The sequence below is a fragment of the Octopus sinensis genome, linkage group LG2 (assembly GCF_006345805.1).
Source record: "Octopus sinensis linkage group LG2, ASM634580v1, whole genome shotgun sequence".
Classification (NCBI taxonomy): domain Eukaryota; kingdom Metazoa; phylum Mollusca; class Cephalopoda; order Octopoda; family Octopodidae; genus Octopus; species Octopus sinensis.
Window position 1 is genome coordinate 97,182,600 of NC_042998.1, and position 26,105 is coordinate 97,208,704.

The window sequence follows — 26,105 nt, forward strand, 5'->3', positions numbered from 1 at the left end:
CCATCATATATAGATGTTACATTTCCTTTTTAATTGACTTTATTAAGAGTGAATCAGCGTTCATGGACAGCACTCAAAAATTGATAATAAACTTACCACTATCATTTCTCTTTTTCTTAAAAATTGTAAACCAATATTAATTTATGGGGTACACACAGAACAGAAAGAATCTAAACAAAATGTATTTGTTTGTTCTTAATAGGTCTTGACAGACTTGCATGTGAATATCTAATCATTGTTGTTTTTTGTTGTTGGCAAATACCTCAGCCCTTTAGATGATGTGTGTTCATAACATACATGTATAAATACATACAGTGTCCTGCCAAAATGTATACACACTTTAACTGACAGTTGATGACTTACTTAATTTTTATTTATTTTTAGATTTAACCTATTATAAATAATGAAGAAAGCCAGACTAAGCTTTGAACAAAGGAAATTTATCCTTAAGTGTTATTGGATGTTTGAAAACACAACTGATGTTCAAAGACGGTTTAGGAAGGAGTTTCAAACAGGTTCACTTATCATCTTGCTGTCAGTCAAGTTACAGATAAGGTTGAAACATTTAGAACTGTTCAGAATGTCTACAAGAAATGTTCCAGAAGATTGCAGACATCGATGAGTTCCCATTAACGAAGGAAGGCTACTAGAAATGCATTGTCAGGGTTCAAAAAATCTGTATAGCAAACAAGTCGTGAGATATGAATTTCAAACTCAAATATCCATCACAATTTGCATTACTATCATCAGAAAGTTACATCCCAAGAATGGTCGATTCTCTTAATGAAGATGGTCTGGACTGAAGAGCAGAGTTTTGTGAGTGGTGCTAAGCAAGATATGTAGAAGATGCAGATTTTCCAACAAAGATTGTTTGGATTGATGAAGTTATGCTTATATTCAATAGCTTAATCAACCACCATAATTGCACCTACCTGGGACCTGAAAATCCATATGTTACAAAGGAACATCATATTAATTTACCAGGAATTACAGTATTGTGCAACTTATCATCAAAAGGATTAATTCTTTTTTGGTGTTACTATAACTCATCCTATTTACTTGAACCTTCTCTGACAATCTGTCATGCCAAGTATTCAAGAAATCTTTGAAGATGTGGACCTTTATTTCCAGGGAAATGGATCATCCCCATCCTTGCTTATCAATGTAAAGACTTATCTCGAAATTTTGCTAAAGAGATGGAGTAGACAAAGATGTTCTGTAGAATCCCCTCCACATTCACCGAACCTTACATCACTAGACTGTTTTTAATGGAGATACAAGATTAGGCCATAAAACCAGCAACAGTCAACAAATTGAGGGCAGCCACTGAATGAGAATGCATATAAATATTGATTAGAATATTCCTTGATGTTTGTGCTTCCATTGCTTTATATTATCTGTAGTATCTAGACCAGAGCAGTCATCATTTTCAAAATAAGTATTCATAAAAGAATTCCATTACATTTTGAAAATGAAATTTTTTTATAAACACTGACTTGATAAGTATTCAGTGTGATATACATTTTTTGGGATACCCTGTATATGTATATATATATATATATATATATATTATGTGAAATTTCCTTTTTTCTTCCTGAAGAGAAAGACACAATATGGTCCCATTATTCAATCGGATTTTGGTAATTTGTGCCTTTCGAAACACGTGTAGAATGAAATAAAACGATTTCTGTTCAATCTGCGTTCAGCTCCATTTCTTCATTCACCAATAATGTTTTATATATATATATATATATATATATATATATATATATATATATATATATATATATATATTGGTATGAACTTCATTTCAGTTATTATGAAAGGTTGGCAGGTAGAAAAATGGGGAAATGTAACATTTTCTATAGTGAGACTATTGCAATGATATTAAATCTTGTACATAACAAAGTGACATTAGGTTAATAAATTTAAGCATTGATGTTAAGGATGGCATTGTGTTTTTTTTTAATTTATGAAGCAAGGAGGTTTTAATGGGTAAGCTATTTGAAATGGAGATGATATACCAATGCATGTTGCATGTTGTTGATCATACTGATGTCCAGGTGGACAGGCTGGAGCATCTGCCAGTTGGATCTTGTCTGAGTCAAGAGGAGAAAGGAATATTGATTTGTTGAGTCTATGGAAAGGAATATCATCAAAGATGCGTGAATTTTCCCCGGGTAATCTACCACCCCTTGCATCCTCATCAACATGTACCAGCCCTGTAAGAGAAACAATATCATTGTTTTCTATAAACAGAATATATATTAGGTCTATATGTACTCATATCTTATCTGTGCTTTGGAAAAAACTGTAGCTTGAAGTAACACATCCTTCCAAGTTTTAAAAAAGTAATTAAGCATTATCTGAGTTAAAACTCTATTAAGTCTTTAGCATTCAGATTTCTCTGTCAAATTTAATGTTTATTTATTCACATTGTTTTGAATTAATCATGCATAGTCTTATAGCTTTGAGATTTTAATGATGTGATTGTTTGTTTTTAGAACGATGGTATACAATAGATGTGAGAGGCTGAATCTGGCTGGTTTGAACATAAAAGAAGAAGAATATTTTGGCTGGATAAAGGGTTAAATAACTGAAGGAAGCATTTTTAAAATGGATAATATTTGTGAAAATATTCAGCCTTTGCAGCTGCTGAACACAGGATTAATATCTATCTAATTCTTTACGTAACTTAAAATTTTTCTATCTTATATTCAAAATATGTATTAAATGCTCCAGACCTCTAGTGCAAGTTTCAACCTAATTCTGGTATAATTCTCTATTGAGTGTATCTGCAAAAAATATTTAATGATGTATATACATTTTCATTACAGATTTCAAGTTCATTTTTATTGATTGTTTTTTAACTTTTAGTCTTTTATATCAATGATATTAGTATCACTATGGAAGTAAAGTGCTGTGGTACAATTTGGAACCAATAACACAGTTTACAAACTGTATGCTTGGAATGACCAATTTTAAATACTATTGGAACTCATACACAAGGTACATGAAACATATACCATTCTGCTTAAATAATGGAACTGCAGATACAATATACCTGCCTGCATATCTCACGTCTGTTTTCATTCCTCCTCTTCACTCTCTATTTTAAATCACAACCCTCTACAAACTTAGTATCCTGCAAGTCCTCTCTTGATATTTCCCTCCCCTTTGTGAACTTACAACACCAACAACAGAGGATCACAACTGCCCTGATGAAAAATTCACTGCATTAAACAGTGACTTAGGATGAGATAATACCATCATGAAAAAATGTATATAATAATATCAAAAAGGATGCTAACACCTACAAGGATGACATAAAGAGAATATAAAGAATGGAATATCCTCATAATCATCATTAAACATCCACTTTTCCATGCTTACATGGGTCAGATGGAATCTGTTGAGGCAGATTTTCTGGTCAGATGCCTTTCCTGTTGCCAACCCTCACTTGTTTCCGAGCAAGGTCATATTTTCCCATAGCCAAACACGTTTTTCGAGGAAGGTTAGAAATGAACAATATTCTTTTCTACTCAAGGCACAAGGCCCGAAATTTTGGGGGAGGGGGCCAGTCGATTAGCTTGACCCCAGCATGCAACTGGTACTTAATTTATCGACCCTGAAAGGATGAGAGGCAAAGTCAACCTCAGCAGGATTTGAACTCAGAACATAAAGACAGACGAAATATTGCTAAGCATTTCGCCTGGCATGCTAACGTTTCTGCCAGCTTACCACCTTAGAAATGAACAATATTGCTTGTATGACAGTGAAGCTCGTTTACAATCATGATGTCAAGAAATCAGTATGCACAAACACACACATGTGTATGTGTGTGTGTATACATGATAGGCTTATTTTAGCTTCTATTTAATTGATGGGCTATAGTAGAAATCGTTTGTCCATAGTTTTGTGCAGTGGGACTGAATCCAAGACCACAGGATTGAGAAATAAACTCCTTAGCTACAAAGCCATACAGGTACCTATTAATATTTGAAAAATATTGGTTTCAAGTTTTGGCACAAGGCCAGCAATTTCAGGGGTAGGGTAGGGGGGTATGTCGATTACATTGACCCCAGAGCTCAAATGGTACTTATTTTATCAACCCTGAAATGATGAAAGACAAAGTTGACCTAGATGGAATTTGAACTCAACTTAAAGATGGATGAAATACTTCTAAGTATTTTTGCCTGGTGTGCTAATGATTCTACCAACTTGCTGTCTTTAATATATGAATGATATTAATTATATATAATGTTATTACTGAGCAGAGAATAGTTACTAAGAGGCAACTTTCCATTCATCTATCTCTTTATACTTTTATAGTGTTGAATGTTTTAGCATGAAAAGTAGGGTTATGAATAATAAAATTGATGACTATGAAAGACGACACATAAAGGAATTCGGAATGTGTTAGAATCATATAAACCACCTTTATTTCGTTAAATGATCTGACTACATATCTATATGCATATTAGCAGCTATATTTTATTTCCTAATTATAAATCCATACCATTCACAACTTTTATAAATTTTGCATTTGAAATTAAATGTATTAGCATTATTGATAGAAAGGTGAAAGTGTTTTGACTCAGAGGAAGTTTTAGTTTGAGCTCTTTGAAAGATTTTGATGACAGAAATGTTACAAGTTAACATGCTTACTAAGGTAAAGCACTGATAAGACAGAAATCAGAAACAGGTATAGTTACTGTTTATGGGAAACTTTTGTTGGTAAATTTCTATTTTAATAGTTTTTATTATATTCATTAATAACTTTAACAATTTTAATTCCATAGTTGATGTTCTTTAAATCTGAGAAGTTTGTAATAATATCCCTCATTAAACATCATATCTTTCAGTGATACACACACACACAAGCACGCGCACACACACACATACACACTTCATGTATATACATATTTTTATATCTATATCTGTATTTCTCCATGTGTGTGTGTGTGTGTGTGTGTTTGTGTCCGTGTGCGTCCAGAACAAAAATAAAGTATAGTTTAACGATGTCATTTTATGAGTAAAAACATAAAAATCTATTCACCAACACATGACTTCTTATCAGGCAGTCTGAGCTGACCTGGTGGGCAAAGACACTCATAATTGCCATCTGTATTTACACATCGATCCAAACAAATATCTGGTTTTTCAGTACATTCATCGATATCTGAAAATGGAAGGTAAAATTGAAGGCTAAGTTGACCCTTCTCTAAATATATTCAAACACATTGAACATTTTATGTGATCGAGGCTTTCAACACTTTGAAATATTTGTTGATGTCCTACAATAAATATAAATATGAAATACTGTAAAACACAAGGGATATAAAGAAAGAGCAAAGAGAAAAGCTCAAGTCAAAGATCATTAGTAAACAGCAGAGCCTCGATATTACTCACAGCCAAAAGAAATAAGAAGTTACATTTGAAATAAACAAAAAAATATTATACAAAAATTTTACAATATTGGTTTTGACATGCCATTTCATATTGCTAGACATGAAAAGAATATGTCACCTGTTTAGGAACATTCTTATTTCTTTATTGCCCACAAGGGGCTAAACCTAGAGGGGACAAACAAGGACAGACAAAGGGATTAAGTCGATTACATCGACCCCGGTACGTAACTGGTACTTAATTTATCGACCCCGAAAGGATGAAAGGCAAAGTCGACCTTGGCGGAATTTGAACTCAGAATGTAACGGCAGACGAAATACCGCAAAGCATTTTGCCCGGTGTGCTAACGTTTCTGCCAGTTTGCCTTTAGGAACATTCTGCAACAGTATTTCTCAACCATTTTTCACCTATGGACCCCTTTGATTTCTATTTTACTTGGATGGACCCTCCTAGCCATATGATGTTTAAAAACTCATTATACTTTTATAAATAAATATTATTAGGAATTTTATATTTAAAAAACTGTTAAAATATTTTGTGCATAATAGAAGTATAACCCTTTCTGGAGAGCTGAAAAGTGACAATGATTCCAACAGGATTTGAATTTAGAACAATGAGGCACCAGTGATCAACTGTTTTGGTATCTGCAATATTACTAAAAGAAATCATTACTAATGCATGACTACAGGTTTGGAATTTAAGTAAGCAGAAGAAATTAATAAATTAATATTTAGTCTAACATGCAATATAATACTAAAAGGAATCAATGATTTTGAATTTGAGATTGTGAAGACTAAGATAACAAGCACTAAATTGCAAACAAAACTTTGATTTAGCATGCCAAGATTTCCGAATCTAATCATCATCATCTTTACACAATATATTTCTTCATAGATGCACACATGCACACATACATATACACAGGGTCAGATTAAGTTAGTGTTGACCCAATAGTATGTCATAAAGGGGCACTGAATTATAAGATTTACCTATTTTATAATTGTAATTATATAAGTATAATTATTTATGGATCCATCTTTTCTATTTGAAGGACCAATGCAAATGGATCAACAAGCATGAAAATAAAAGTGAATTCAGGAGTCCTACTAAACTGTCACTCCATCAGTTATGATGACGAGGGTTCCAGTTGATCTGATCAATGGAGCAGCCTGGTTGTGAAATCAACGTGTGAGTGGCTGAGCACTCCACAGACGTATGTACCCTTAACATAGTTCTCAGGGTGATTCCATGTGACACAGAATGTAACAAAACCGACCATTTGAATTACAGGTATGACTCATTTTTGCCAGCTGAGTAGACTGGAACAACAAAAAATAAGGAGTCTTGCTCAAGGACACAATGTACAACTGGGAATTGAACTTATGACCTATGATCTTGAGCCGAATACCCTAACCACTGAGTCACATACCTTCACCTACCATTTATTAATTTATTTAAAACTTGATATCTATCTGTTTGCTGATGTGTTTGAGATATTTAAAAAAGACAAACCCAAGAAGATAACAGTTTAGATTAGGTAAATTACGTGGTACATGTGAATGGTCATATCCATCTCTTCCATGCATCCTCATATTGTTTTGTATCAGACCTAAAAACACAAATCTTAAATGCAACAACATTATGTGAATTCACTAAATGTAGCATTGTCACTTAAACAACTAAGATTTACATGTTAGATATTCTTTTCTGGTACACGAATTGAATACTAAGTAATTTTTTTTTATTTGACTTTGAAACTGTGACTATATTAATTTAAACTTGCTATTTGTGCAAAAATATTTTGCAAAAACACATAGGTTAAAGTGGAAATTGTATACAATAATATATCATATCTGCTTAAATTTCTGAATTGATTTAATGGAGTTGCTTGACATTGTGTTGTCTATAATGTATTAGTAATAATCTGATTTGTTCAATCAATCTTAATTATGAAAAAAACAAACTTAATTATTGTGTGACAAATTTGGATGTTATGACAATGACATACTGTGTACTGCATTACTGAATGTGTCCTCCAAATTTGTTGGCTTTGTATCTATGTAAGAAATCATTGTAAGATGAATTTAGTGTATTAAAATAGAGAAATAGAAAGGCAATTTTATGAATCAGCAATTGACAAAGAGTCTAACCATTTATCATTGCCATTCACTTCAACTATTTTAATTTATTTAATTTAAAATGTATTGGGTCTTGAATACTAGACCTATTTCAAACATCTTGTTATCCATGGAAGATGAAAGCAGCATACAAACTATAGTAATAGAACAAGAGCAGAATCCCTTAATCAGAAAAGATAACTTGCAAGCCAACATTCCCTTTAAGATGCATAGGTATACAGCTGTATGAGTGCATAGCTGCATGAGTGCACAGCAGCACAATTGCTGCATTGACGATGCTCTTTATAATTTACAAATGTCTATTTGATAAGCTGTGTGAAAAATTTGAATGCTACACACTAACTTTGATTTAAAAAATATTTAATGAAAACATCAAAAGTTCTGCTCAGTGTTTGGGGACATTTGGATGAAACCTTGCTTGTGAGCTTTTGATATAAAGTGCATTGGATCTAGTATTACATCAGCCTTAAACACCCAGTAGTCATAAAGTTTGATGACAGAATAGTACTATAATAACAAAGCACTAAGAATGAGGTGCCTGAAAATATGAGATCTGTAGTGTTTGATATCAGGTTGAATCAAAAGTTTTTTTTTTGTATTTCAAGATTTTGTTATAGTTCAAATAAATAACATACATACATAAGGCATTTATTCATCAAAATATAACCCCTCATATTTTATTCCCTGTTGCCATCGTTGTGCTAGAAGATCAATTTCATGCTTATACAATTTGGCTGGTTTAGAGGCAAAAACCTCCTGCGTCCATTTTCAACTTCATCCACATTGTTGAACCTCTGTTTGTGTAGGAAATGAACCATGGTTTGAAAATGGTGGTAATCTGATGGTACAGGGTGTGGACTGTAGGATGAGACAGCACTTCCATCTCTGCGAGCTTCTCAAGTCTGCACATGGTTACATTGGCAATGTGTCCCTGAGCATTGTCATGCCATAAGAGTGTACATCTTCAATTGACCAATGCTAGGTGGTGGGCTTTTAAAACTTCCTATATTTGCTGCAGTTGTTGAGCGTAAAGGCTGGCGTTCACAGCATAACCATCTGAGACAAGTTCAAAGTGTAACACACTCTTGATATTTAACAAAACACACAATGTGGGTTTGTTCAAACCACCCTTGTTTAACAACAGGTTCAGAAGCCTGGCCACTGATTTCTCTTATTTGGGTAAAGAAAATTGATCTATAATTCAAAGCCAAAAATGTGCATCTCAAGGATTTACCAGCAGTTGTTTGCATGAGCATCTTGACGGTGTCTGTTCACAAGGCTGAACCAATGGAGGTGTCAATTGATGGTGCTTTGGGAAGGGTGAAGCTCTGCCAATAATGTGTAAGTGCTTGTGCTTGGCTGTTGTTCAACCATTTCAAGCAAGCCCTCATCTTCCACAACAGAAAGTCTCCCTGACCTTGGTTTGTCTTCAAGACTGGTGTCACCTTTCTAGAAATGTCTGAGCCAGTCTTGTGCCACAAGTTTGTTGACAATTCCTGAGCCTTCCACATCATTAATTTCTATTGTAGATGCCCTAGCACTCAGTCCTTTTTTTCCACAGGTAACATAAAATGACTCTAATTGCAATTTTTTCACCACTTATTATCAAAGCTGTAAAATAAAGAATAAGTAATTAGTGTTTATATGTTATTTATAAAAATAAAGAATAAACAATTCAGCAATGATTGAACAAGTTGTATTAAATTAATGGTATAATATGATAATACAAGTTGCCAAAATCATCAGTGAAAATCTGAAAAAACTCTTTGACTCAACCTGGTAGTCTTGCTGTTAGGTTATCCCAGTACTGCATCAATTCATTTACACAAACACTCAGTCTGAATTTTTGTATGTTTATTTATTGATTAGTCTATCTATATTAACAAACTAAATCTATTTTTAATTGCTTACACTCAAAATTGCAATATAACCAAGATAATGTTTGTGCTTTAAGTAAATAGCATACTAATATTCTCCTCATTGAGAATCAAACACTTAATTTTGATGCTGGCATAGACAATTAAAAAGACAATACAGAGTTGTTTGTTCATAGATTTAAATCTTCAATGATTTTCATCTAAATTCACTTACCTCAAGTATATGAAAAAGAAAGAACATAACTTGCCATTGAGTGACTTGGTGCTCTTAACTATTGATTCCTCTTTCTAATCACAACACAGCTGAAGTGGCTTGCTCTCCAATTTGACAAATAAGAAACCAGGTGATGGTAATGTTTTATGGTATTTGTATTAGAGATGACAAGGATATTTGTAGAGATCCTGCTAAGTTCACAAAGTCCAAAACAATTTGTATCGCAAGCAAGAGATCTTTTTTATTGCTAGATGTCATTCTGTCAATTTGATGTAACACACTGGATACACATTAAATGGTACCATTACAAAAGAGATTGTTTTTGTAGGTTTAAGTTCTTTGATTTTCTTAAGACTCAAATTTTTGCAATGGTTCTGAATATCAGTTCAATGAACAATACCTTCACGAATAAAACCTATCCACATGATAGTACTGATTTTATTTGAAGACCATTTGACTTCCAAGATGTACTGCTTTGATTGCAATTTGAGAAAACAAGTCTCACACATGTAATAACATTGCTTCTAAGAATTCATTTATACAGATTTCACTAACATCACTCGTATCATATTATCATAATATTATTTGTGGAAATACAACTTCAAAATATTCAATAACTTACCAATTTTCATCAATTATGCTTAACATAGTAGCATGTTTACATCTTATAACATTATTAAAATAAATTATAGATATATAAATTTCTGCTATAAAACAATTATGAATATTTAAATTTTTGCTGTAAAATAATTATAAACACAAATTTCTGCTGTAAAACAATTATAAATATATACATTTTTGCTGTAAAACAATTATAAATATATACATTTTTTGCTGAAGGATATATAATTTTTAATCCAAGTTGACCTTTATTAAATTTATGGTAGGTTCTTTGCAATGGATTTATTACCAATTGTTGAAGTGAAAAGGACTGAGTAATATGAAAGTGTTTATCAAAAAAATGTTTTGTGTTTATTTTTAGAAAGTTAACAATGCTTCATTTTATTACTAGAAAGGAAAGACCTGAAGATTATAGTTTGCAATGAGCAGTATTTAATATCTTGACATCAAATAAATTTAGGAAACTGAAGTATGGATAATTGTAAATGAGGTGTACACAAGAAAGAAGGATCTTACCGACACACTCATGGCCCACTCCTTGTGATGCATATCCTGACCGACAGGTACATTCATAACTTCCGTGCATGTTATTACAGTTTTGCGATGGATGACACTGGTGTTTTCTTAAGTCACATTCATCAATATCTATCAAGAAATAAAGGCAATGATAAAATAAAGAGACAAATGATAAAGAGAGACAGAAATAGAAACAGAAGTACACAAGAATATTAAACTGTAAATCTTATTTTGATTACATTTGCAATATATAATATTGGCAGTTGTCATTGTCGTCATTGATGTTGCTGTCACTGTCATCATTGTCATCATCAACATTTAGCATTCACTTTTCCATGCTTATATGGGTCAGACAGCATTTGTAGAGGTAGATTTTCTATGGCTTGATGCCCTTCCTGTTGCCAACCTTCATTTGTTTCCAAGCAAGGTAATATTTTCCTGTTGCTAGGCATATTTTCATGGAAGATTGGAAATGAACAACATCGCTTGTATGACAGTGATGCTCATTTACAGCCAGCAGATGATATCAAAACAACCAACAAAGAACTACACACACACACATACATGATAGGCTTCTTTTAGTTTTCACCTATCGAATCCACTCACAAGGCTTTGGTTGGTCCAAGGCTATAGTAGAAGACACTTGCCCATGATGCCACATAATTTTAAAGTTTATGGCAAAATTGGGAATCTGTGGAAAGTGGTGGCAGTCTTTGTCCTTGAAAATAACTAACTTACCAACACATATACTGTCAAAAAGCGATTGTTAACAAATATTTTTATGAATTTACAGGTAATCAATTTTCAACATATTTTGTGAATGCTTTTCCTTTGTTAATTCTTTTACTAATATTTCTTCTTAAAAATTGACAAGAAATTTTTATCGTATATTGCTGACTTCATTCATAGTTTATTCTATGATTATCAAATATCCAATACATTTTTTTATCAAAGTTTGGCACAGATATAATATTTTGTTTAAATACTAAATGTTACAAAGTTATCATTTTAAATTTAACTCCCAATAATAAATCAAACAAGTACAAAAGAACAAGCTAATTAACAAGCTGTTTGAATTACCATTTTAAGTAAAAATCCAATATTCACTGATCTCTCAAACTAGCATTGCTTTTGTCGAAAATAAATATAAAGATTTCAGTTATACTTGTCATGAAGAGTGAAAGAATTTAATATTTTGAGCATTTGTCTTCCTTCTGAGAAAGAGGGAGAGAGAGAGAGGGAGAGAGGGAGAGAGAGAGAGAGGAGAGAGAGAGAGAGTATACAGGAATGCTGGTGTCTTGGTTAGAAAATTGTGAATTGAAAAATGGAAATAAGTAAAGGAGCGATACTGGTGGGTGGGGATGATATTGTATGAGAGGAAGCGAGTAGCCTACTTACCAACACATACACTTCCAAAGCCTAGTTTAAAACCTGAGGCACAGATTCTAGGGCACTGATAGCTTCCCATTGTATTTTGACAGCGGTGCCGGAAATCACAATCATGCTGTCTTTCTAAGCATTCGTCAATATCTGAAATAAAAAAAAGAAATTATATTCAAATTTTAGCTTATGCTGAAACTGAATGGAACTGTTAAACTGAATGCTGAAAATTACTGGTAAAAATGATTGCTAAAAATGACAGGTAAAAATGATTGTTAATTTAGGTTTTAAGATGGCTGTTAAAATGTTTCTTAAAAACAACCATTGAAAATAACTGTTCAAATTGAAATGGCAGTGTGATTTGCTTCTTAGCTACATGGTTTCAGGTTCAGTCCCACTGTATGGCACCTTGAACAAGTGTTTTTTATTATAGACTTGGGCCTAGTGAGTGGATTTGGTGAACAGAAACTGAAAGAAACCCACCATATATGTATTACCTTGTCTTTTGATTACAAGATAGTTTTAAACAAGCATCAAGTGGTGCTGTTCATTTCCAGTCTTCTGTGAAAATATGTCTGGCCAAGGGAAAATATTACTTTACTTGGAAACGGATGGATGTTGGCAACAAGAAAATCTCCTTCAACAAATTCCATCTGACCCATGCAATCATAGAAAAGTGAGCATTAAAATTATGCTGGCACTGAAGATGCTGACTGCAATGGTGCCACTGTTACCACCTCCACAAATGAATTATTCACATAAATAATTGAATTTAATTGTGTCCAATCAATTGAATTGGAAGAGGAACAAGGATAGTAATTGGGTATTATCAGTAGAATTCTAGAATAGTTGTTATTAGTTTTTTATACATTTCTTACTTTAAAATTAACAAATGTTATATGAATTCACAAATACTCAACTTCCTGTAAATTATGTTAATTTTCGTTTTCCTTTCTGTTCTACTAATATTTCTCATGGTTTATAAACAAGTAATTTTGTCTATAGTATCTAGTATTGCTGACTTTATTCATTACCAAACATTTTACATTCTTTTGATAAAAATTTGACATAGAAAGAATATTTTCTTTTGAAACTGAATATTACCAATTTATTATTTTAAATTTAACCTCCCACTACAAAAAACAAACATGTACAAACACAAAAGAACAAGCTAAGTAACAAACATTTTAACTTTATCATTGTTTGTATTGAAATCCACAGTCTCTGATTTGACTAATTTTGAAAATAATAATGAATTCAGTAAAATAGCTTTATCATTATTAAGCTGGTGTCTGGAACATAAATTAGCATGAAATTAAAGTGGGAGCATCATTGAACAAAGGGTTGTCTCAGACAGATTGTTACTGAAAGACTGTTTGAAATTAAAATATATTCTTTGCTCTCTTTAACTTCAGCATTATTCTAGTAAATGATTTGATCTGAGACTGTGTGTTAGAACTGAAACATTTACAATGTGGAAAAGCTGTTTGATTAACTTTAAATTTATTCATTTCATGAGTGTAACTGCAAGTTAGTTGGTCACTGATACAGTTCTGTTGCATTAATGCAGTTTTAGTGGGACTGTGTCAGTAACCAGGTTGCAGATGTATCACATAAAAATGTTGATACCTTATGAAATAAATTTAAAATTTAAGATGAACTTAACAGCTTTGTGTTTCATTAAATGGTTAGAATGACTTTTCCACACTGTAATATAAAAGTTGCATTTAACAAAAAAATACATGATTCTTCCACTTTGTAGATATGTATTCAATAGCATATATAACATTATGCACAGAGTATAAAGATGAGATTGGACAAATTCATTGTTTCCTACCATCACATGTTCCATCATCTCTAAGACGGTATCCTGAGTGACAGGAACATCTAAAGCTGCCTAGGGTATTTTCACAAACTTGAGCACAAGGTGCATCTTCTGTACATTCATCATAATCTGAATAATAATAATAATAATAATAATGATAATAATAATAATAATAATAATAATAATAATAATAATAATCATAATAATAATAATAATGATGATGATGATGATGATGATGATGATGATGATGATGATGATGATGATGATGATGATGATGATGATGATGATAATAATGATGATGATGATGATGATGATGATGATATTTTACATTCTTTTGATAAAAATTTGACATAAAAAGAATATTTTGGTTTGAAACTGAATATTACAAATTTACTATGATAAGGAAAATATTAGATAACTAGCAGTATCGCCCGGCGTTGCTTGGGTTTGTAAAGGAAATAACTATAAAGCATTTTTAGAGAGTTATAGCCAAAAGATAGCAAAAAAATGCATTAAAAATGGAAAAAAATTATAGTAAATTTTTTTTAAATCGTTGACTCATCGTAGACATTTTTAGAGAGTTACTTCCCTTATATAATAGCAAAAAAATGTATTAAAATGGAAAAAAATGATGGTAAATTATTTTTAAAATCGTAGACTCATCGTAGACGCGCGCTAATACCCAGAAGGGCTCAATATGAATCACGACTATAAGATACCCGGTTTTGGTTAAACTGCACCGCAAAATGTGGGAGTAGTTAGGAATCTAAATCGTAGGAGACAGACACACAACTTCACTTTTATATATAAAGATTTGTGCAACAACTAAAACATTCGGTTGTGCAAATTGTTTGCACAGGAAACCTGCCCTGTGTGGCGGTTTTTGTCGTTTTTGTGGATCTGTTTCAGCTTTTTTAGCGATTTCTGTTTTGGCGACTTCAAGCCATGAAGTCGTTGTTCTAAAAGAACGCTGGTCTCCTTGACAACGCTTTACGACGTTGATTTCCTTACACTCCCTTCCCCACAGCTTCACAAGGGAGGGAAGAAGGGGGAGAAGCAACACAGGTGCAGGTGTGAGCATGGACGCCAACTCCGCCGCCATCGACACACGAAAAAATATGCGTTAAAATGGAAAAAATTATGGCAAATTATTTTTAAAATCGTAGACTCATCGTAGACGCGCGCTAATACCCAGACGGGCTCGATATGAATCACGACTATAAGATACCCGAATTTGGTTAAACTGCACCGCAAAATGTGGGAGTAGTTAGGAATCTAAATCGTAGGAGACAGACACTCACACAACTTCACTTTTATATATATAGATTAGGAAAACAGATAGCATGGCACTATAGGCTGCATGTAGCAAGCCTTCTATGCATGCAAGACTTCAGGAGTTCTAATTGGTTACATCATACCCAGTGCACAACTAGTACTTATTTTATCGACCCCACAAAGTTAACCTTGACAGAATTTTGAACTCAGAGTGTAGAGACAGTCACAGTGCCAAGCATTTTGACTGGTGCAGTAACGATTCTGCGAGCTCTCCAAATTAAATGATAGCAATAATTATAATAATAATAATAATGATGATGATAATGATAATAATAATAATAATAATGATAATAATAATAATAATAATGATAATAATAATAATAATAATAATAATAATAATAATAATAATAATAATAGTCAAGAAGAAAGGTAAAAAGATAGAGAGATACAACCCTCTTAAGTACAAAATAGCCCGGCTATGGAAAATGAAGAAGGTGAAGATGTTGCTAATTATTACTGAAGGCATCAAGGAGAATATAAAGGAAATAGGAATAGAGTGCCCAGTAGAGCTGTTACAAAAGGCTTGTCTCCTTGGTACAGCCAGAATAATCAGGAACGTATTAGATAACTGAAAAGAATGGATAGCATGTTGCTGTAGGCTGCAGATAGCAAGCCCACTACGCATGCAAGACTCCAGGAGTTCCAACAAAACCTGTGATAAAGAGAAATAATAATAATAATAATACTAATAATAATAAGAATAGCAACAACAAATCTGAAGGCATTGTCGAAAATAGAAATGCAAAGATCCTATGGGATTTTATGATTCAGGGCAACGATGAAGTTGAGAATAGGAAGCTGGACATAGTCTTAATTGAGAAAGAAAACAAACTATGCTGGATCATAGATATAGCTTGCCCAGCTGACAGCAAGGTATGCGATAAAGAAGAAAGAAAAGTTGAGAGATATGACAGGTTAGCTTGGGGAGTTAAGCAGTTGTGGTTGATGAAAAAGGTAGCAGTAGTACCAATAATTGCAGAGCCCTGGGAACAGTGAGCAAAAATCTTGAGAAGTACGTGGAACAAATAAGGGCTACAATAAGGGTGGAGCACTTGCAGAAAACAGCACTGCTTGGAACCGCTTGAATACTCCGGAAGGTGCTCAAAAAATAAGTACATCTCCAGTGTTAGAAGCTGTACGAAGGCAATAAATAATAATGGTAATAATAATAATACAGTGTTCAATACCACAGATTTGCTTGTCAGTTGTTTGACCTTAACCCTTTCATTACTGTATTTATTGTGAGATGCTCTGTGTTTCTTTCAATTATTTTAATTAAAATAAAGAATTTAGTAAATTAACTTCGTTATCATTAAGCTAGTGTTAGGAACATAAATTGTGACTAAGGTTTGGTGGAAGATTTGAATTCAAAACTTATGAAAGCAAGACATTTATACTAAAGAGCCAGAGCTGGTTTCAGCCGGGTTGGTAACGAAAGGGTTAAACCAGTTGAGCATGTCCTTTGGTAGCTCACAATATATGCATCTCTGATCATGAGCAGAAGTAGTAGGGGAGCATCATAGCCATGTGCTGAGAGAGAAATTCTTTGGAGTTTGAATAATTCATGTCTGGAAACATGGGTGGTTCATTCAACATCCTTAAACAATCCTTATTCAAGGACTATTTGGGTATACTGGGATTTGTTTATTTTATCCCACTGTCACTTTGATGGTGTGCACTACTCTCTCACTCAACAATAATAATAATGATAATAAAGCTTTCTTTATTAACCACTAAAAGTTCACAAAAACATTAGAGGTAGAACAGGGCAATACAATGTGGGGTTGCATAAATGAGCATATAAATAAGAACAAGAATGATATATTCTAAAAAAGAATATTTCTCCCACAGAGGGAGACTTCCTTGGCTGCTCATGGATGCTCCACAAAACCACAGTCACCCAGACTACTAGGGAAAGTGTCCTCTCCTCATCATCTTCTTTCAATCAATAGGTGCATACTTAGAGCAAGCCTGTTCTTTCTGACTATCATTGCCTCAAGTGTACAGAGTTGGAAAAAGTATTGTGAAGCATTCTTTCTGACACTCTAATGACTTTGCTAATTCACTGGTTGATAATGGAGAATTTTTATGGCTGGAAAACTTTTGATCATAGTTCTGTTCATCCAGGGTCAAGCTGTGGAGGAGAAGAAGGCAGTGCCAATAGCTACCACTACCACCGCTGCCACTGCCACCCACCCACCACCACCACTGCCACTGCCCCACTTCATTCACCAACAACAATGTCTCTTGGTCATAGGCTTACTCACCAAGACAACGAGAACCGTTAAATACGTAACCAACAAAACAGTTACATCTGAAACTTCCATCTGTATTAACACATTGCTGTTCACAAATATTTATTTCTGGCATCTCACATTCATTAATATCTGCAAGAGACAAAGATGAAAAATAAAAGGCGGATAGAAAAAAAAGAAATATGAGAAACAATAAGAAATTAAAACAGAACATCAATCAAATACTATTTACAAAAAACTGAAATCTTTTCTTTTAAATATGTAAGCAAAAATCTTAACTCTATAATGTGTAAGTGTCTGATGTGCACAAATAGTAAAATTTATTGTTTAGTTTCTTCAGCTTACTTAAAAAGTAAGAAGTATGTTTGATGGAAAAATTATAGTTTTTTAATACATACATCATCTAACCCATGCTGCTATGGAAGGCAAACATCAAATGATGATGGTGATAATCTTTTCTACTCTAGACACCAAGCCCAAAATGTTTGAGAAGGGGGCCAGTCAATTAGATTTACCTCAGTATGCAATTGGTACTTAATTTATCGGCCCCGAAAGGATGAAAAGCAAAGTCGAGCTCAGCGGAATTTGAACTCAGAACATAAAGATAAACGAAATATCTTCTTTCAATCACATTTATGTAACAGTCACAAGCTAAGACCCACTATCAACAAATTAAAATCATATCAAATGTTTAAGGTGAGTCTCTTTGCTTAAAGAATGAAGTAACCGTACAAAGTAATTCTTATTTTTCCTGTTTATATTTCAAAATGATTTTAGTTATAAATTTTGTTATACTAGTTATTCTTACCTATACACTTGGGTTTGCCATTATCTCGTTTGAGACCAAGAGGACAAGAAGGATAACATTGATAGGAACCAATTGTATTGATGCAGTCTTCTCCTTTGAAACAACTTTCAAACTGGTCAGCACATTCATCAATATCTGAGAAGAAAGAAACAGGATGAAAATTATGACAAGAACATGGTCTAAACCAAAAGTTTTCAACTGGGATCCATATGACTGTTTGGGGTCCATATAAGATTTCTGGGGAGCCACACAAGCAAAATAGTAAATTGGTACCCATAAATTTTTCACAGATCCATAAAATATTACTGTGAACACAGTAATATTTTATGAGTCCATGAAAAGATTTTTTCTTAAGATGTATTTATTGCAAGAAGTAGTTAGGTTTCTTTCCTCTTCAGCCTATACTAGCGAATGTATGTAAAACGAAATACAAATTTTGAAAGAAGTATCTATAAAACTAGTTTTTAAGCATTGAATGGTTATGGAGGTCCACCAGAATAAAACTGGAAACAAAGGGATCTATAGATAAAAAATAGTTGAGAACCAGTGGTCTAAACAGTAGATTGAATTCTCAATTATAAGAAATTTATTTCATTGAAATTTGTTAACAGTCAGTAGAATTACTAAGCTAACTATTGAAGAAAGCTTATGTAGAAATTATATTGCTGGTAGTTAGTAATATCAACTTAATTGATTAAATTAGCACAAATATTTACATTTAAATATCCATATATATACTTGCAGATTTACACATATAGCAGCTCAACTGCCATATATGCTGACTATAATTGAAGTGATATTGAATACGTGACTTTCCAGCTAGATTGGTGTGCAATTTCTTGCGTAAGATTAGTCTAGAACCCAAACAATTGAAGAAAGGATATAGGCATGGTAGCTGAAACCAGCTAAAGGTAGTTATGGTTGATAAGAGACCACAGATGGAATCCTTCTGCAGGGGAAGACTAATGCAGTCCTTACTTCCCCACTCAGGTGAAAATTAGAGGCAAAAGAGTGCAACGCTTGTGACCCTTAGATACACGCTGATGATACAGTAGAGTTTTTGACATTTCAATGGATTCAGAAGAGTCTGCAATACCCCTGAGTAGCTCCTGCAATTTCTTATGGGGCAAAGCATCTCCAATATTTATTTCACCTGAATATATTGAACTTGCTTCTTCTGAATTAGATATTGGTAAGTTAGGTAAGGACGAAAAATCTCAAAAAAAATTCAGGAAATTATTGGGTTAGATCACTCACCAACACAAGTTGACTGATCACTATCCAGTGTAAATCCTGGTTCACATGAACAGGAATAACTTCCAGGGGAGTTGTGACAGAAATGAGAACAAGTATCTGGTTCTCGACATTCATCTTCATCTAAATATGAAAATAAAATTACATATATTTATCTAACTTTATTGATTAGTACATACATATAAAAATCTGCTTTCAGCTTACTGTTCTATATTTCATAGACAATTTGAAAAAGTAGATATTTTATTATTGTTTTATCATTATTTGATGAAAAGTAAAATTGACAAGAATGTCCTCTTTACTCATCTTTGTAGACTACAGTTTTCATTGTGGATCAATTCATAATTCATGATCTCATTGCACACACTCATCCACACTCACCAACCAACACATATGTACATACACACACACAGACACACACACAGACACACACAGACAGACACAGACACACACACACACACACACACACACACACACACACACACACACACACACACACACACATACACACACACACACAGACACACACACAGACACACACACACACAGACACAGACACACACACACACACACACACACACACACACACACACACACACACACACACACACACGTGGCTGTAAAACTAAGGAAGTAATGAAAACTTCACAAGAATACTTCAAACTACTAATTCCTGCTTCTGCAAATGAGAGGGGATATATTTCTAAACTGGTCCTATGGCAATCAAAAGGAATGGAGTGGAAGAGATTTAAAAAGTTAATATATCATATTAGTAATCTAAATGAAAACTGATTTGCAAGTTAAGAAAAATAGTAAAAGGGATACTTGGAACTATTGGAATATTTAAGCAAGAGATTAACCTAACTGAAATCCAAGAATTGTTGGATTAGAGGGTTTCTCTAAGAAATGATAAATAATAGATCTAAACCATAATTTAAATGCTGTATTCGATTTTGATTATTATACTGGTTAGATTGGTTGGGAGTGGGAAGGACATTTTTCTTGAAGAAAAAGAATTATTTAACTTGAATTTAAGCTTTGATACAAAATTTTTGAGGACTCTTTTGATACATAGCAGAAACGGAACATCCAGATGTAACATGCAAAATAAATAAATAAATGAATAAATAAATAAATAAATAATCAACAAAAAGTTGGTGGTAATTGAAGTAAGGGAATATAACATACCATAACAGTAGAGCCCTTGTGATTCCAAGAAAAATCCCTGAGGGCACTGATTGCTTGGGTAACCTGAATAAATATAAAAAGAAACCAATTTTTAATGTCATGATTTTTTGTCACACTTATCAATATTATCTTCTTTCTGAACAGATATTAAAAGATGGTTAATAACAAATTTTATCTAATATTGCCTTATATAGTCCTATGTCATATAACTGTTATACAGTACTCGGTTATATGAAATGATAGACAGGGCTTGAGTTTGGAATGATTTGTATTGTTATATTTTAAGGAACAGAAAATGTTGAAATTATTGCTAAACTAAGACTTTAACTACAAATTGTGACTTTCCCAAAGTATTATTCCCTTTGACATTTATTCAATTATTTAATTTCTTCTTAACTCCTTTTTTGTTCTTGAACTTTTTTTTACTTTAGATTAATTTTTAATAAATATTATAAATTTGCCCTATATATATTTTTGTAGTTTGGTTTTTATCAGAATTTTATGATAAAATCAAGCTTACTGAATTTTTTGTAGTAGAGAGCTATAACTAATAGAACCCATCTACTATATCACCTGAGGTTATAGTTGCTTTTTTTGAGTAGATCTTTGGTCAATGGGATATAATTTATGATCATCCCATCTCAATTTTTTTTATCATTGTCCAGTATATCTTACTTTTTTTAAAGAGTGAGATTTGATTTGACAGATATTTAGCTGTTATATCAAACAGATTGAACAGCTGATGAATGGGTTTTAGGTTCTGTGATTCCTTGAGGGTCATCCTTGAGTAACTGGATAGGTACTTTGCCGAAAGATGAAGTTCAAAGATAATTCTTGTAGAATTTGAACTCAAACAACTCAGTTAAATCATCTCTAGTAAGATGAAAGATTAGATGGAAATAATTTGTGGTTCTGAACTAGCATACAGTAAGTACCAAATCAAGCTTTCTATATTTTATATTATCCCTAACATATTATTATTCATGAATTATGGAAAGGTACCTGGTCGTATTTTAGAATATAAATTAAATTTAACCAATCTTCTTGCAGAGTTTATTTTTGATTTCAGAGAATATGTTTGGAGTGATTGAACTAGGTAAGGCATTGTTCCAAAATCTTCATCATAAGTGATAGAGTGATTCCAAGCATATGGCACAGGGATTCCATTCATTGAAAATCTCCGGGAGGAATATGCATAAATAGAACCTGAATAAAAGAAAAAATAATATTTTATTTATTATGCAAAACTAGGGGTTTTATAATAATAGTAGTAGTAGTAGTAGTAATAACAAATAATAATGCCCTGATGCAGTACCAGGCAGTGGCTCTCACGACTTCTGATCTTAACTGATTTGAAGTGTTATGTACATTATTTTGTCTTGGTAGAAAATATGGGCTACAACAAATATTCTGCACAGTACCACAGATTTACTTGTCAGTTGTTTGACTGTAACCAGTTGAGCATGTCCTTTAGTGGCTGATGATATGTGCATCTCTGATCACGAGCAGTAGTGGAGGAACATCATAGCCATATGTTGAGAGGAATTCTTTGGGGTTTGGATAATTCACCTTTGGAAACATGGATGTTCACCATCCTTAAACAACCCTTATTCAGAGACCTTTTGAGTGGGATGGGCTACTCGACCTGAAGAAAATTCTAACTGGGCCCCACCTGCAAAGGCATGTCCTGTTTATCTTGATATGAGATCACTATGTTGTGCACATATGGTTGTGATGCATATGCCTGGTGTACCCTTATCAGACAGGTGGTCATGATGGGTATACTGAGCTTCGTATATTTTACTCCAGTGTCACTTTGATGGCACGCACTGCTCTCTCACTCAATAATGATAATCAATACTAACAGATAACAAAGTTTCTCTAACAGAAATGAAGAAACTTTCAACATACAAAGATCTGGAAATAGAGGTAACTCGAATGTGGAGTCTAAAAACAGAAACAATTCCTATCATAGTAGGTGCATTAGGTACGATAAAAAATATTCAGACAAAAACATAACAAAAACGCCAGGACTAACAAGTATATATAATATACAGAAAATAGTACTTCTAGGTGCTGCACGTAAAACACTTTCAATACAGTAAAAATAAGAGCATCACAACAAACTACAGCACATACCCAAAGCACACAGAACTGTGCTTGGTAGTTCAGTGGAAGCACGTGATTAAAATAAAACTACTCAATAATAATAATAATAATAATAATAATAATAATAATAATAATAATTTCTACTACAATGCACAACTAGTACCCATTTCATTGACCCTAAAAGGATGAAAGGCAAAGTCGGCCTTGGCAGAATTTGAACTCAGAATGTAATGATGGATGAAATGCCACTAAGCATTTTGTTTGGTGAGCTGATGATTTTGCCATCTCACTGCCTTAAATAAAAATAATGATAATAATAATTAATTAAGATTGATGTAACTTTTCTTGAAGGTAAATACAGAGAAAGAAGAGCATGATATGACTTGTAATAAATAGACTGACTCTGTTTATTGAATTGAACAACATTTTGTCAGAATGACATTCTTGGGTTCAAAATGAAAAATGAAAAATACATAGAAATATAGAAATTCAAAATTTGAACTGGAATATTCTGTGTTCCTTTTTAGACAAAACAATGTCATCAATTTTCTTTTTTCCATAACTGGTAGCAAGGAAAAAGAAGGAAGGAAAAAGAAGCAAAAAAGAGAAAAGAAAGCAGTCAAAACGTTTTGTATAAGCATGATAGAAATCTCCTGTCATTTCGTTTATTCCTCCAGGGCTGTGATGTTAATAATTCACAAATATATTTATACTCATGTGTTTTGAGGACTGAAACTGCAGAGTTAGAATATTTTCTGAGAATAGTACTTTCAGGTGTTCCTCTATTTTACAGATGTTTAATCTAGGATGTTTGGCATGTTCTGTCAAACTACTGTTATTGTGCCTTTGCCCATTGAATCTTTTATTTAATTTTTTTGTTGTGCAATCAACATAAATCAAGTTGTGTTTGGTGTATTCTGCTACATATACTAAATGGAAATTCTTGTATATATATATATATATATATATATATATATATATATATACCTGCACAATAATATATATATCTAATTATCATGAACAGATCTTAATTCATCCAAAGTGGAGGAAAATCTATTTTAAGGATAGTTGTATAAAGAAGTGCCAATCACTTACAACAGACAGAACTTATGTTAGAGAGGGAACCTAGAAGGTGTAGGATAAGATGGTAAAGGTTGATCTCAAGATGTTATGCTTCACTGAGAAAATGACAAAAACCAAAATGATTGGCAATGTGCAGTGCATAAAAAGACCTGCCCTCCTCTGCTTGGATATCACGAATGAAGTCCAGGAAGCATAATGTATATGCACCACTACATAAGCACACAACTGGGTCCCTCATCCAATGTCCCTTTTATGTTCACAGCTGCTTCCTCCCCTACTCAAACATTGGAGTCCTTTTCTCAAGTCATTACATATTGACAGTCATTCTACATTTTTACCATCACTTCCAACTCACATTTACCACATTTACTATAAACTATCCTACCTTTGTTATATGCATTTCTCATTCTCCCCTACATTTTTTGCAAATTTTAACCCTAACCTTTATCTCCCTACAATTTGTTCCTTAATCACTCTCCTATCTACTGAACTATTCTGTTGCTGTAAGTAATGAAAGCAGAACCTGTTACTACTTAACAACATCATAGAGTGATTCTCTCATTTGAGCTACTCCCAGCTGACACCATTCCCTCATTCTTATCTTGTTTTCCATCAGTCAAATTTTACAAGGCTTACTTAATCTGTTTTTATAGTAACCAACTGAAGATGGCCTCTTGATCTATAATACAAGCTTCATGTCTCAAATGATCTAAATTAAAATCTTCCGTCCACATGTCATTTTAATTTATATTCCAAATACCAACTTAATAATGACAAAGTCATTTTAATAAATTCTTCATTATTTTCAAAATTAATTGAAACAAAGGCAGTGTTTCAACATTTCAACAGAAATATGGTAAACAAAAGGGTTAACCTGAGGTTCTGGTAGAAAACACTTGCCTGAAATGTCATGCAGTGAGCTTCTTAACCGTACAGTCATACCTCATAGAACTCCTACTTCAACGTTCTAAAGTTTTGACATGACTTCATACCCTTTTAGGAATTTAAAGACTTTTAGACTCTTTTTGACTTATAGTCTGTTAGTGATCATTATAACTCATGTGAATAAGTTGCTTGAAGCAAAACAATTTTCGTTGGTGGACTGACAACATTCTTAAGAACATATACCATATGATATGATATAGTCTAGAAATCTGAAATGTTGTAACCCAATTTCTTAAATAATATTCACGGAAGAAAGAGTCCTGAAAATAAACTGTATTATATATCAAAAGTCAGCTTGGAAAACAAGATTAGAACTAGAAAATTTTGCTAAATGAATAATGTTATACTTAACTATATTGTTAGATGTTTAGATTGCTTAGATCAGTGGTTCTTAACCATTTTTTTTTTTACCTATGGATCACTTTGATTACTATTCTATTCTGGTGGATCCCCATAGCCATTCATTGTTAAAAAACTAGTTTTATAGATATTTCTTTCAAAGTTCCTATTTTATTTATCACACATTTATTTGTGTAGGCTGAACTATGTAAAATGCTAGGGAAAGAAACCTAGCCTGTTTCTTGTAATAAATGCATCTAAAGCAAAATTTTTTCATAGGCACATAAAATACTATTACTCTCTTTACTCTTTTATTTGTTTCAGTCATTTGACTGCTGCCATGCTGGAGCACCACCTTTAGTCGAGCAAATCAACCCCAAGACTTATTCTTTGTAAGCCCAGTACTTATTCTATCGGTCTCTTTTACCAAACCGTTAAGTGACGGGGACATAAACACACCAGCATTGGTTGTCAAGCAATGCTAGGGGGATAAACACAGATACACAAACATACACATATATATACATATATATGACAGGCTTCTTTGAGTTTCCATCTACCAAATCCACTCACAAGGCTTTGGTAGAAGACGCTTGCCCAAGGTGCTATGCAGTGGGTATTGTGAATCCAATCTACTATTTTGCTTGTGTAGACACCCAAAAATCTTACATGGATTCCAGTTAAGAACCGCTGACTTAGATATTTAGGTAATCTCTTTTAAAATGCTATTTTCTCCTTTTCATCTCTCTCTCCATCACATCTTATGAGCCTAGGCTTTACAAGGCTGGAGCTTAACCCTGTTTTCATGA

At 33.0% G+C, this 26,105-nt stretch overlaps 1 protein-coding gene across 2 annotated transcripts in view; it reads right to left on the reverse strand.

Moving 5' to 3' along the window:
* The window catches only part of LOC115225415 (hemicentin-1-like), a 410,505-nt gene that overhangs the window by 13,051 nt on the left and 371,349 nt on the right, over positions 1-26,105 (reverse strand). The window contains exons 54-63 of one of the 2 annotated variants that reach the window (XM_036498554.1): positions 21,823-22,026; positions 20,821-20,883; positions 19,636-19,755; positions 18,379-18,513; positions 17,583-17,702; positions 13,993-14,109; positions 12,174-12,305; positions 10,776-10,904; positions 5,060-5,182; positions 2,025-2,222 (exon numbers count right to left, since the gene is read on the reverse strand). In XM_036498554.1, the coding sequence (XP_036354447.1) occupies positions 2,025-2,222; positions 5,060-5,182; positions 10,776-10,904; positions 12,174-12,305; positions 13,993-14,109; positions 17,583-17,702; positions 18,379-18,513; positions 19,636-19,755; positions 20,821-20,883; positions 21,823-22,026 (1,341 nt within the window). The remainder of the gene's footprint in view (positions 1-2,024; positions 2,223-5,059; positions 5,183-10,775; positions 10,905-12,173; positions 12,306-13,992; positions 14,110-17,582; positions 17,703-18,378; positions 18,514-19,635; positions 19,756-20,820; positions 20,884-21,822; positions 22,027-26,105) is intronic. The other variant, XM_036498555.1, reaches the window with a different exon arrangement.